This window comes from Nicotiana tomentosiformis, chromosome 2, assembly GCF_000390325.3.
Source record: "Nicotiana tomentosiformis chromosome 2, ASM39032v3, whole genome shotgun sequence".
Lineage (NCBI taxonomy): Eukaryota > Viridiplantae > Streptophyta > Magnoliopsida > Solanales > Solanaceae > Nicotiana > Nicotiana tomentosiformis.
The window spans coordinates 25,764,104-25,778,524 of record NC_090813.1 but is presented as its reverse complement, the minus strand read 5'-3'; the positions used below and the strand labels follow the sequence as shown (position 1 = coordinate 25,778,524).

Genomic DNA, 14,421 nt, shown 5'->3' with positions numbered 1-14,421 from the left:
TGTCACCGCTCCTGTGGAGAGGGGACCGCAGATGCGATGCCGCAGGTGCGGCAGGTTGAGCGCAGGTGCGGAAAGGGTGGAGACCAGCAGGGGTCGCAGGTGCGATGGTTTCTCCGCACATGCGATAGCGCAGATGCAGACCATGGGTCGTAGGAGCGGAGGCAACCGGAGTTAATCATTTTCGCAGGTGCGCCCAGATTTTTTGCACCAGCGGGTGCGCAGGTGCGAGCCCAGGCTCCACAGGTGCGGAAGTGCCTGGGCAGAACCTATATGAGCGGGGTCCGAGATTTTTGGCTTCATTTCATCATTTTGAGCTCGGATTTTAGAGATTTTGAGAGAGCTTTTCAAGTGGGATTCTTGAGGTAAGTTTCTTGTCTTCATTTTTCTTCAATAATTATGTTTTCCCACTGATTTCCCACTTAGATGGTGTGTTTTTGAGGTGTAAATTGAGAATTTGAGGCTATGGATTTGGAGAGTTGGTTTTGAGGATTTGAATGACCAATTGGTGTCGGATTTTGATGAATTTGGTATGGTTGGGCTCGTGAGTGGATGAGCTTTCAGATTTTGTGACTTTTGTCGAATTTCGAGACGTGGGTCCAAGGGTCGGGTTTGGGCCGATTTCGAATTTTGGCTATAATTTCATATTTTTCTTGTGAAATTAATTTCTTTAGCCTATATTGATTGTATTGAACTGCTTGTGGCTAGATTCGGGACGTTTGGAGACGTATTTGAGTTATTTTTGGTTAGTTTTGAGCCGTTCGGAGGTCGGAAAGTGCGCGATGGCATCTTTGGAGCATCGCTTGGCTTGCTCAGCATTGGTATTGGCTTGTTCGAGGTAAGTAACACTTCTAATCTTGGAGATGAGGGTATGAACTCTGAATACATGTATTATGTGAATTGTTGGGAGGTGACGCACAAGCTAGGTGATGGGCGTGTGGGCGTGCATTATGGAAATTGTGACATAATTATTTCCGTGAAATTTTATAATAAACTAATCTTGGCATTTTCCTCGTATTGTCATATGTTAAATAAATTTGAGCTGAGAATCATATTAAAAATCATGTTGAGGCTATGTGTCAGTACTATTGGGACCCAAAGAAGTCATATTGCTGTGAATTATTTGTTTTAAATTAAAAATTTATACTCAGTCATATTCATGTCATTACATATCATATCTCAGTCTCTGTTATTATTTATTGATACATCATATCATCATTTTTGGTCTATTTTCATGACATTGTGAACCCATGAGAGAGAGACTCGAGAGATTGATGACTAAGTGAGACCGAGGGCCTGATTATGAGGATTATTATGTGGATCGAGGATGTCCGCCTGCAGCAGGCCTTATAGGATTTATTATAGCACGTGAGTTGTCCGTACGGATCCAGATATTATTATAGCACGTGAGTTGGTGCGGATCCAGATATTATTATAGCACGTGAGTTGTTCGTACAACACGTGAGTTGTCCGTGCAAATTATAGCTCTTGGGCTTAAGGAGCCCCTCCGGAGTCTGAACACCCCAAGTGAGCGCAGGTACCTACTGAGTGCGAGTGCCGAGTGATTGGGAGGACTGAGTGACTGTGAGGACTGAGTGACTGGGAGGACTGAGTGAAATGATACTCTGAGAGTATGCATATGAATTTATCACTGAGTTGCATCGCATTGACATGCACACATGACATACAGGCATAGAGATGTATTTTTTCTCATGTTGTACAGTATCACATCATTCATGATTTTCTCACACATATTGACAGATTGGCATAGTGATACATTTGTTTTTACATTGGTTATGTGGAAAGAAAATGAAACATCTCATTTATTATTGAAAGGATTTCGGAAAATTATTGTTTTCAAACTTACTCATATTTTTGGCAACTTCGGTAAACGATTTTGGGTTTCACCGATGTACTTGAAAGGATGAACTATTTTTGGAAATCATGATTTAGCTAAGCATTTTACCTCTGAATTACTTCTTGTATTATTTGTTTTACGTTGTTATGGACTGTGGTGGACTATTAGTTTTGGACCCGACCTTAGTAAAAGTTTGTCATTGCTTTCAACCTAAAGTTAGGTTTGTTACTTACTCAGTACATGAGGTCAGTTGTACTGATACTACACTTCTGCACATTACGTGCAAATGTTGGCTGATGTTGTTGCTGTACTCGATGGTTGCCGGATTTGAAGATGTACATGCGTTCCTATTGTAGCTGCCTCTTATTCATGGTAGCCTTATATTCATAAAACTCTGTTTATGTACTTTTCAAACAGATGATGTATTTATTTCATACCAGCTTTGTATACTCTATTCTTAGAAGCTCATGATTTGTACTACCAGTTCTTGGGGAATGTATAAGATTGAGATTTTTCTTTACTTAAACTGCTTTAATAATTATTAATGGAATTGGATAGTTAATAATTGGCTTACCTAGCGGGTTGGGTTAGGTGCCATCACAACTAGTTGGATTTTGAGTCGTGACATTTAGCAAATGAACTAAAAAACTTAAGCATGTTTAGTCTGAAGTTTTAGCAAATAAACTAAATAACTTCATCATGCATTAACAAAAACTCATTAGAAAATTACATACTGCAAGACAAGAACTTAAGCATGTTTAGTGTAAAATTTTAGCAAATGAACTAAAAATCTTAAGCATGTTTAGTATAAAATTTTAGCAAATGAACTAAAAAACTTAAGCATGTTTAGTCTGAAGTTTTAGCATATGAACTAAATAACTCAAGCATATTTAATCTAAAGTTTTAGCAAATGAACTAAAAAACTTAAGCATGTTTAATATGAAATTTTAGCAAATGAACTAAAAAACTTAAGCATGTTTAGTATGAAGTTTTAGCAAATGAACAAAAAAACTTAAGCATATTTAGTCTGAAATTTTAGCAAATGAACTAAAAAACTTAAACATATTTAGTATGAAGTTTTAGCAAATGAACTAAAAAACTTAAGTATGTTTAGTCTGAAGTTTTAGCAATTGAACTAAATAACTTAAGCATATTTAGTCTGAAGTTTTAGCAAATGAACTAAATAACTTCAGCATGTTTAGACTGAAATTTCGGATAAAATTCATGACAAAACTGTAGACTGCAGGATAAATAATTTTAGCATGCATTAGCATGAAGTTTTAGCTTCAATATGAAACAACTTCATGCTATATTAGCATGAAGTTTTAGCTTCAACATGAAACAACTTCATGCTACATTAACATGAAGTTTTAGTTTCAAGGTGAAACAACTTCATGCAAGTGTGATTCTAAAGATGAATCTGGACAAGTTTCTTATTTTTTGATAAAGCTGCTCAGAGGAGAGGAGGAGATATGTTTTCACGGATGAGGTTGCAGATCACGTGATTAATGCGTGATGCAGGTTTTATATCTTTTGTCAAAGGTGTAATAGTCATATTATTACGGATTTTTTATCAGCTGACTATCAAATCAATAATTTTTAAAAATAGGATAAAGGTTATAAGATGTCACAAATATAGGGTACGGCTGCAAATCCCCAATATATATTGTTTAGTTATTAGCACCATTTTGGTCGGCAAATTTTCTTAGTTTTCCTCGTTGGTCCACGCAGAAGTACTCATGCTTTCTCACTTTATTCATTATAAAAACGTCGATCCATGTAATGTAAGCTGCAGCCATATATCATAAGATAGTCTTAAAATAACTATTTTACAAAATATTGACCTCTTCACCGTATATATCTAACAATTGTTTTATTTAAACACTGATTCAATAGATAAATATTAACATTCACAGATTAACATCACTATCAAATTCTAATCTTGTTTTATTTAAGGAAAATCTTATGCGAATTTGGACTAAGCGCAACTTATCATGTGAAAATGACACCAGGGGTGTGTTTGGTACGAAGGAAAATATGTTTCCGGAAAATATTTTTCAATTTTTCATGTTTGGTTGGGTTAAATGTTTTGAAAAATATTTTTTTCGTCAACTCATTTTCCTAAAATGTTTTCCCTATCAAAGGCAGGGAAAATATTTTTCAAAACTCTTTTTCAACCTTCTCCAACTTATTCTTCATGCCCACCAACCCACCCTCACCCACCCCATCCCCAAACCACCACAACACCCTCCCCCAAACCACACCCCACCCATCCCGACCTAGCCCACCACCCACCATAAATAAGAACTATTATTAAGAGTATTTTCTTTTCATGTTGTAGATAGAGTATTTTTTTTTTTATTTCAACAAAATTAGTATATTCTTTTCATGATATAGTAAAAATATTTTCTTTCATTTTAACAAAACGAGCACTTTTTTCATGATGTAGAAAAAAAATATTTTCTTTCATTTCAACAAAATGAGTATTTTCTTTTCATGATGTAGAAAAAATATTTTCTTTCATTTCAACAAAATGAGTACTTTTTTTTATGACGTAGAAAAAAGTATTTTCTTTCATTTAAAAAACGAGTACTTTCTTTTCATGATGTAGAAAAAATATTTTTTTTCATTTCAACAAACTAAGTATTTAAAAGTAATTTCTTTCAAAAAATGAGTACTTTCTTTTCATGATGTAGAAAAATATTTTCTTTCATTTCAACAAAACGAGTACTTTCTTTTATAATGTAGAAAAAATATTTTTCTTTCATTTCAATAAACTAAGTATTTTCTTTTCCTGAAATAGAAAAAGTATTTTTTTTTCAAAAAATGAGCACTTTCTTTTCATGATGTAGAAAAAATAATTTCTTTCATTTCAACAAAACAAGTACTTTCTTTCATTTCAATAAACTAAATATTTTATTTTCCTGAAATAGAAAAAGTATTTGTTTTTTCAAAAAATGAGTACTTTCTATTCATGACGTAGAAAAAATAATTTCTTTCATTTCAACAAACTTTTTTTTTATGATGTAAAAAAGTATTTTCTTTCAATTCAACAAACTAAGTATTTTATTTTCCCGAAATAGAAAAAGTATTTTTTTTTTCAAAAAATGAATACTTTCTTTCCATGATAGAGTAAAAGTAATTTCTTACATTTCAACAAAACGAGTACTTTCTTTTCATGATGTAGAAAAAGTAATTTTTTTCATTTTAACAAAACAAGTACGTTCTTTTCATGATGTAGAAAAAGTAATTTCTTTCATTTCAACAAAATGAGTACTTTATTTTTATGATGTAGAAAAAGTAGTTTCTTTCATTTTAACAAACTAAGTATTTTCTTTTCCAGAAATAGAAAAAAATATTTTTCCAACAAAGCGAGTACTTTCTTTTTATGATGTAAAAAAAATATTTTCTTTCATTTCAACAAAAAAAGTACTTTCTTTTCATGTTGTAGAAAAAGTATTTTCTTTCATTTCAACAAACTAAGTAATTTCTTTCCTAATGTAGAAAAAATATTTTCTTTCCTGATGTAAAAAAAATATTTTTTTTCAGTTTAACAAAACGAGTACTTTCTTTTCATGATGTAAAAAATATATTTTCTCATTTTAACAAACTGAGTATTTTCTTTTCATGATATAGAAAAAGTATTTTCTTTTATTCAACAAAATGAGTAATTTCATTGTAGAAAAGATACTTTTTTTTTCAACAAAATAAAATATTTTCTTTTTAGTTATCAAGCTCAAACTTTAACGTTGTTCTTATGTGAAAAAGTAAAGTAGCACATTATTTTCTTTGGGTTGTGTGAATTTTGAAAAGAATAATTAAATTCTTGAAGAAAATAGAGTCCGGGGTGGAGGAGGGGGAGGGGGAGGGGGGGGGGGGGGGGAAGGAATACAGGAAACATGAGGATTTTGGGGAAGGTGGGTTGAGGAGAGTAGCATAAAAAATTATTTTCCAAAAAATATTTTATACTCTTTAACCAAACACTAGAAAATATTTTTCGGAAAAAGTTTTCCACTCTCCAACCAAACAAGGAAAAATAAGTGATAAAACCATTCATTTTTCAGGAAAATATTTTATAGAAAAATATTTTTCTTCATATCAAACACACCCTAGATAGTCACTTTTAAGCATGTTGTTTAAAATATATCCATAGTTTACAATGTATTTAACCATTAGCCAATTTCGCTCAAACTTCATGACACGAAATCCTAGAGTTTAAATCTCAAAGTTCAAACTTCAGGACATCGTATCCTAAAGTTAGAAAATTGGTCTAGAAGTTCGAATCTTATGTTCTGAATTTTAAATTAGTAGTTCCGAAATTCAGGACTATTAGCAGCTCAAAAATTCATGACAGTAAGTCTTGTATTTCCAAATTCAGGAGAATAAATTGGCTAAATTTTAAATATATTATAAATTATGAATATATTTTAAATAGCGGGCTTAAAAGTGACTTTGGTGGACTTAGCCCACTTGTCATCAAATAAAAGCAAACTTAAAGTAGTAGTAGTAGTAGACAGTAGTATTTTAATTTTTTAAGAATGAGACTCTCCAGAGTCGTAATATTTGAATTGTAGAAAGAGTCAAAGACAAATTAATAAAACTCTCTGGTTAAAATTAGACTCACTCAAAAATTCTCGTACCCAAGAATAAAGAAAGGTCAAAACCTAATCTTGGAACACTTGCTTACTCTCTGACAAAAGGAAATTAAAATAGCAGCCAATGAAATCGCAAAGCTTTACTTCCAAGATTATGTGACCTTTGTTCCATCAATTTAAGGAAGTCATATATCTCCATCAAAGTCTCCCTTTCTTAATTTTTCAAAAGGATACTGCTAAATGCCAATCTTTTGATGTCTAAGAATGGCTGGAAAAAGATAAAAATGCTACTCTCTCAATTTATTTTGTTTGCCATAATTTGACTTACAGAAAGTCTAATATAAAAAATTAAAATTAAAATTAAAATTTTTGGTCTTAAATATGCCATAATTTTTGTATGGTAATAAAACTTTTGAAACCTTATGGTTCTAAACATGACATAACGTTTGTGTGACTATAAATGTTTATAATTAATAATAAAATATTAAAATATATTATATTTTAAATTATTCACTCCGTTCACTTTTACGTATCATGTTTCGCTTTTCGAGAGTCAAACTATATAATCTTTAACCAATGTTTTAACATGTATATTTTTACCATATTGATATGAGACGAATATTAAGAAAATCTAATCTAATTTAACTTCAAAGATTAGTCAAATTGACCATCGAAAAGTAAAATGTGGCAAGTAAAAATGAATGAAGGGAGTAATAAGGAAATAATGTCAAACAACAAATTGGAATGAAGGGAGTATTTGTCCTCTCATTGTAAAATGGCTCCAAAAGTCGGTCTTTATGTTCCACTTTAGTTTTCATTTGAAAGCAATAATTAATTGTATCAACAAGTAATTATTTTTACCTTCCCAACAATAATACATTTGCCACAATTTCTCAAAGTTAGCGCATGAAGTTCGGGATGAGCAAATTAGCCAGACCTTGAACGATTTTCTTGAAATTTGGCTATTAAAAAAATCACATGTTACAATTTCTTCAAGCAAGTTAGAGAAGGAAAAAGGAAGAAATTACATCAACTAAATGATTTGCTAATCTCACGTTAAGTTAGGAATTCAATCTCACCAAACTCCCAAAAAAGAAGAAAAAAAGGCCATAACTTTGAACTACAAACCAACACAATTTCTCGAGGTAGTAACCCCACCATCTACCACAAGATTATGACCACTTACATATCTTGATTCATCACTTGCTAAATATAGAGCAGCCTCAGCAATATCTTTAGCCCTTAAAGTTGTACCTTTTAAATCTGCCAAATTTCTCACAAACTCTTCAGTTTTCTCTACTTCTTTCTCACTAGGCACCCCAAAATTCATCCCATTTATTTCCCCTTCATCTCCATCTTCATCACAATGGTTCCATGCATTAATCAACATTGATGTTGCAACCCCAAATGGTGATATACAATTAACCCTAATCCCATAACGTCCCAACTCGCACGCTGCATTCTTCGTTAGCCCTACAATCGCGTGCTTAGACGCCGTATAAGCATGTGGCCCGAGCCCTCCCAGGACTCCGGCCACACTAGACGTGGAAATGATGCAACCGCAGCCTTGTGGTATCATTACACGGGCCGCGTACTTCATTCCCAAAGCAGCTCCTCTTACATTAACGGACATAACACGGTCGAATTCGTCAGGGTCAAAATTAACTATGCTTTTTTTGTGATTCGATTGACTTCCTAGGACTCCGGCATTGTTGAACATAATGTCGAGATGTCCATATTTGGAAATTGTTGAGTCAATTAAATTCTTGATTTCTTCTTCAGATGTAACATCACAATGAATGTAAGTAACTGAGGGAGCTAACAAATTTGATAGAGTATTGCCAAGATTGTCTTCTATGTCCGCAATTACAACTTTGGCCCCATGTCTTGCAAAGAGTCTCACTATTGCCTCTCCAATCCCTCTAGCTCCACCTGTTACAATCGCAACCTTTCCTTCTAACCTGTACAATTAATTACATAATAAAGTTGATTTAGGAATCTCAGGTAGTAGTCCAATGACATTCATAATTTAAAGATTTTTTATCTGAATACAATATATATCGGAGTGAAACCTACTTCTGAAAAGTCTTAAATGAGAGAATATAGAAAATTTTGTCATCATAGAAATATGTAGCGTTACTAGATGACAAATGTGCCAATTTCATGTATAGGATACAAATTGATTCTCTCGCGTTCACATTTTTCAAAATAAAGCTTTTAGTTTTGGCACTTCAATAAAGTTGTCGACAACCCTAGCTGCTTCTTGACTACTAAGACAATGTCTAAAGCCGGGAGAGAAATCGTTAGGAGAAAAGTTTTCTTTATTTCTTTTCCTTCTCTTTCTTGTTTTAACCTCAAAAGAGCTACAAAAGTTGAAAATACAAACAAGGTGTTTACAGCTTTTCATGCATCAACTCATCTAGCTTTTATATTACTCCCCTCTGTCTCATTTTGTGTGATGCAGCATGAAGTTTTAAACAAGACATAAATATTTGTGTGTTATAAATCATCTTATTAAAAATAAAAGTTAAATTATTTTTAAATATAAAAATATATATCTTATATTTTTGGACAGACTAAAAATGAATGAATTATTAAAGTATATCACATAAATTAATTAGGACAAAAGAAGTACCTTGTAGTGAAGCTTGGAGAAGTAATGTCCTTGCCTATTGAATGAACTCTTGCAAATGTTTTCTCAGGCATCACTTGAGCAGGCATGATTACTCTTCAAGAAATAGAAAAGAGAAGGACAAAGGATACAACAGGGAGGTATAAAGAGTAAGAAAAATAGAGAATAATAGTAGTATGAGAGTAGGTGGATTATACTATAAGAAGATGGGAAATTTATAGGGGAAGAATAGAGAGAGAGAGAGAGAGTAGTACAGTGGGGAGGTGTGGGATTCTATAATTGAGGGCAACTTAATTAATTTCTTGGCAATTTCGTTCTAACCTTAACCAATATAATGTTTGTCTCTCACTGCTAAAACACAGCTATAAATTTTTCACTTTACCAGTTTCCATCATGCGGTCATGTTCTAATTGGACTCTTTTCATGTATTAAAACTACACACCAATTCCTTGGAAAATTCAGTTTGCGTATAAAGTACTCATATATATATATATATATATATACACACACACTTAGTTTATGCGCACGAAGACCGTGTAGAAAATATTTACGTAATCAGGTTATTTAAAAATTATTTAGTTTATGCATAAACTGAAAATTCAAAGAAAAGGTAAAATCATTCTATTTTCCATAGTTAAGGGGTACTTTTGGCCCTTTTCCCTTTTATATGTGTAGCATTCTCCGTTATTCTTTTTCAGATTTTATATATATTAGATAGAGACAAGTGAGGCTTGCTCAATTAGTAAAAACATCTCCACCTACGGACAGGGGTGGCTCAATAAGTTTGGTGGCCTAAAGCCAAACTTGAATGAGAGGCCTTCAATTTTTTAAAAATTAATATATAATTTTATTTAAAGTCTATTTTTAACATTTTGATATGTAGTTGTAAATAATTTTCTAAAATCTACACATTTTCAATTGAGGAAAAATAAAAAGAGAAAACAATAATGTTCATGTCAATCCTATTTCCCAATTTATTCACACCTAAAATATTTAGGGGAAGATTCACATTACCAGTTTTTTCGTGAAACAGTAAATCTATGATGATTTAAAATGTTATCATTTTTTAATTTATAAAAAACCTTTCTACAAAAAGTACTTCATACAAATTTGACTAAGTACTCTATTTTGGATAAAATTTGGGGCCCAAAAGGGGAGACCTAAAGTAAATGCTTTAGTTGCTTCACTATGCCTCTTGTGTAGGCGGATCCTCCTATACTCAATATGTAGGATACTTCTCAACGCTCTTGTCCCACTTCACATACTAGCCCGGCCTCCGAAATTCATGCTGCAACATGAAACCTTCAGCAATTCAACTACTTCGTACCCCTATCAGCCGGCCCTGCCCACAATCGTTAGGTTCTGGGTTCGGGTCACATCGGAGGGGAGTGTGGAGATCCTCATAATTTGGGAGGGTTTTAAAAAAAAAAAATATATATATATATATATAGAAGTTGGCTTTACACTATTTCATGGTCCGCGTACTCGTTTGGTATGACATATCCATTTATTAATTAATGTAATGACAAGTTGGTAAATACTCCATGATATTTCTCTCGACACTTTTATGTCAGTGTGGAATTCCCTTAGTTCAAATTTATGCGATATGCGCTGGTCTGACTTAATTGCGTAAAATAACTAAGATATCTAGGGTGTGTTTGGTATGAAGGAAAATATTTTTCAATTTTTTCATGTTTGGTTGAATCTAACTCATTTTTTTTCAATTGGAGAAAAATATTTTCCCTATCAAGAGAAGAGAAAATATTTTTCAAAACTCTTTTTCAATCTTTTCCACGTTATTCCTAATCTCTACCAACCCCGACTAATGTACCCCCACACTCCCACCCACCCTAGACCCCCGACCCCCATCCCACCCCACCCCACTCTACCCTCGACCCTCCACCACCCACTCTTAATAGAAATATTATTAAAAGTACTTTCTTCTCATGTTGTGACCTTCCATTCACCAAACAAACATGAGAAAATAAGTGATAACACCATTCATTTTCACTACTAGAAATTCGACAACCGATCACGGGTCAAAAAATCGACCAAAAAACTGACTAAAGTTGGTCGATTTTTTAAAATATTTTATTTTTAATTTTTTTTTTACGAAACCGACCAATGTTGGTCGGTTTTCTTTAGCGCAAAAATGCGGAAAAATATTTTTGAGTCCCGCGAAATTTATTTTTCAAGAAACCGACCAACTTTGATCGATTTTTCATTCAAAATAAATTAAAATTAATATTAAAAATCCGATCGAAGTCGGTCGGTTAATTCGGCCGGTCATTTTAAAAAACTGACCGAATTCGGTCGATAATTTTATTTTTTAATAAAACCGACCAACTTTGGTCGGTTATTTTCGTGCGAAAATACAATTAAAGAGTATAAATGAAATAAAAGACACTCTTAAAACAAAATGCACCAATGGTCTAGTGGCAGAATAGTATCCTGCCACAGTACATATCCCGGTTTGATTTTCAGATGGTTGCATTTTTTAATTACATAAACCGACCAATTTTGGTCGGTTTTTTTGGCAATTATTTTTTAATTTAATTGACCGACCAAAGTTGGTCGGTAATTTCCGATCAACTTTGGTCGGTATGCCTTTCCGACCTTCAAAATACGGACCGCACGTTAATGGTCGCGTTTTGGACGGTTATTGGTCATCACCGACCAACTTTGGTCGGGTTTTTTGGACGATTTTTACCGAATTTCTAATAGTGTTTCCAAAAAAATATTTTTTAGGAAAATATTTTCCTTTCGTACCAAACACACTCCTAACCTTTGCTACTTTTGAGTAGTCTTTACTCTTTAGAGCAAGCCAAAAGGCATTCCAACTGTATGATCAACTCCAATCTTATATATCTATATTATATTACAGGTTTGATGATTTTTGCATGGCAAAAGGATAGAGGAAATTAACGAGCAAACCAAAGTGGGCAAGGGGAAGGGTAAGATTTACTTGGAATTGGAAGTTATATTTTGAAAAAACTAAAAAAAACATATTTTTATTTGGTTGAAAAATAATCTTCGCAAATAATTGAAAGCATTTTCCAAAACAAATATTTTCAAAATTTTAGAAGCATGCGCCACCTTTTATTTATTTGCTATATATATAGACAAAAATATTAGTCAAACTTTTCAAAACCAAAGGAAACCTAGAGGAAAGTGAAACCAGGAAGGTAGAATAGAATTAAATATGTTTTTTTGGTTCTCATTGGTTGTTCGGTATCCGCATCACAATATTGAGACTCGACTAAATTCGAATTCGCTCCGAAAAATCTCATATTGGGAGTAAAGCATTCTCTTATAAAGACGATTTCATACCCAAGACTCGAACTCGAAATATTTGATTAAGGATAAAAGAGTATTTATCAATTCCATTATAACCTTGTTGGTAAAATTAAATATGTTGGTACGACGTGCTGTTGATCTGATCCTTGAATAGGCGTTCAACTATGTGCAAAATATAACATAACCAAATGGTGTTCGTTTTCTGTGCCAGCAAATTTTACAAGCTGGATCCTGGATATCTATAAAGCATTTTTATTTTTAGGGATTTTGGGAAGATCTTTTTAGAAACAATTACTTTATTTTAATTAGTAGATATCTCAATCCTAGTAGGATATAGTTAATCTTCCAATGAGTACGGATTAAAATATCCAAGAAATATGGACCAATTAAAAGAAGCAAAATGTTGTAGAATGGCTTGTCACAACTCAGAAGTTCATGCTATCATGTGCCTCTGAAGTGTCAACTAGAACATGATGTCCATTTTCTGCCTTCTTTTAATTTTAAACTACAACTTGATTCCTAACGATATCAACTTCTATTATATTAACTCGCCGTGGATCCTTATTTTTAAATTTCTATTATTGCATCCATTGTATATTTGAAATTGTGTGTTATATATCATTCAAAAATTTTATCAATGTCGAATTATTGAGTTCTCGGATTGATTAAAGCATAACAAGGATTCATTCGCTTCCAATTATAATACAACGGCCATAAGATGAAAAGAAGAAAAAAAAGCGTACTTTTACAATTTTTACTAACTTCCTTCATATAGTTTAAAATTAATAGAATCCATATTATCCTTTCTACGTTCAAAGCATTACACATTCCCACCTTATTGGATGGTTAAGTACCAAAATAACACTTCGTTACATCCATTTCGGTTAAGTACCAATACTGATCAGTATTACTTCTCTTTATTGGTCATAAGTATTTCTTAGTGAAATATGAAGTTTTGCATTAGTCAAAGCAATTAGCTGTAAAACATTTGTCGTTCACCTTCTTGTTCATTTTCCTAGGTTACGACTAGATTTATTACGAGTCCTCCATTTGCTTTATTCCAGCTGTATAAACTTACTCTCGATCCAACTTAGGGTCAAATTAAAGTCACAATTTTTTGATATATTAATTAGTGGAGCGTGCATGAGCCGGAAGGGCCTGCAAATCTACTTCAAAGCATACAGAACAGAGCTAGAGTTTTAGTTACGAGCCTAACCGAGTTTAATAGTTAAAAGTTTTATATTTATATTAAGAATTTAACGTGATATGTACAGATAATATATATTCAGTAAATTTCTTTTTCTAGAATTCAGTACTCATAAGCTCAAAATTCTAGATCTATTTCTAAGTACTTATGGATTGAAATTAGTTTTCAACGACACCTCTAATTTCGAACCAATATTACACATGTTTTTTAAAATTTAACTTCTAACTCATTAACATGCGTAACTTCGTCCGTATGCGGCCCTCACCATCAATCATGTTAGTTGGCTCACCAAAATTTCATTTAAACTCTATAGGCAGTTTTTAAAAAAATACTGTAACATTTAGCCATCTTGAAAGTAATGGTGGAGCTAGAATTTATACGAGGGGATTCAAAAAGTTAATACACTATCATATTCAGCATTTGAGCATAAACTTACAGTAATTTTTGGACCCTCTTTGTCATTTCACTAGACTTTTTTGTTATATCAAGCAGATTAAATAATTTATATATAATCAAAAATATTTTTTTATCCCATTTACATAGTAGTATAACTTTTCTTCGAAAGAGATTCGATATTATCCCCTTTTCTCCACTTAGCTTAGCCACTACTTATAAGATTGCGGTTGCTCTTTTGCGAGGAGGTCAATTCAAAATTTAAACTTAATGTATTTGACCTTTTTATATAAGATTTTTAATATTGAATTTATTATATTTTTTAATATTATAAGTCCAAATTTATCATTTGTTGAAATATTAAATTAAGATGAATTCGATACCGAAAAGTAGGGGTGTACAAAGAAAACCGATAAAACGCACCAAACCGATAATCCGAGTC

The 14,421-nt window shown here is 32.6% G+C and overlaps 1 protein-coding gene across 1 annotated transcript; it reads right to left on the bottom strand.

Moving 5' to 3' along the window:
* Nucleotides 1-7,369: 7,369 nt before the first annotated feature.
* LOC104108620 (short-chain dehydrogenase reductase 2a) lies at nucleotides 7,370-9,288 on the bottom strand. The gene is made up of 2 exons (XM_009617702.4): nucleotides 9,086-9,288; nucleotides 7,370-8,411 (listed from the first exon to the last, which is right to left on the bottom strand). Exons 1-2 carry the CDS (start codon nucleotides 9,169-9,171, stop codon nucleotides 7,571-7,573), a joined length of 927 nt encoding a protein of 308 aa, XP_009615997.1. The 5' UTR covers nucleotides 9,172-9,288; the 3' UTR covers nucleotides 7,370-7,570.
* Between the last annotated feature and the right edge of the window lie 5,133 nt (nucleotides 9,289-14,421).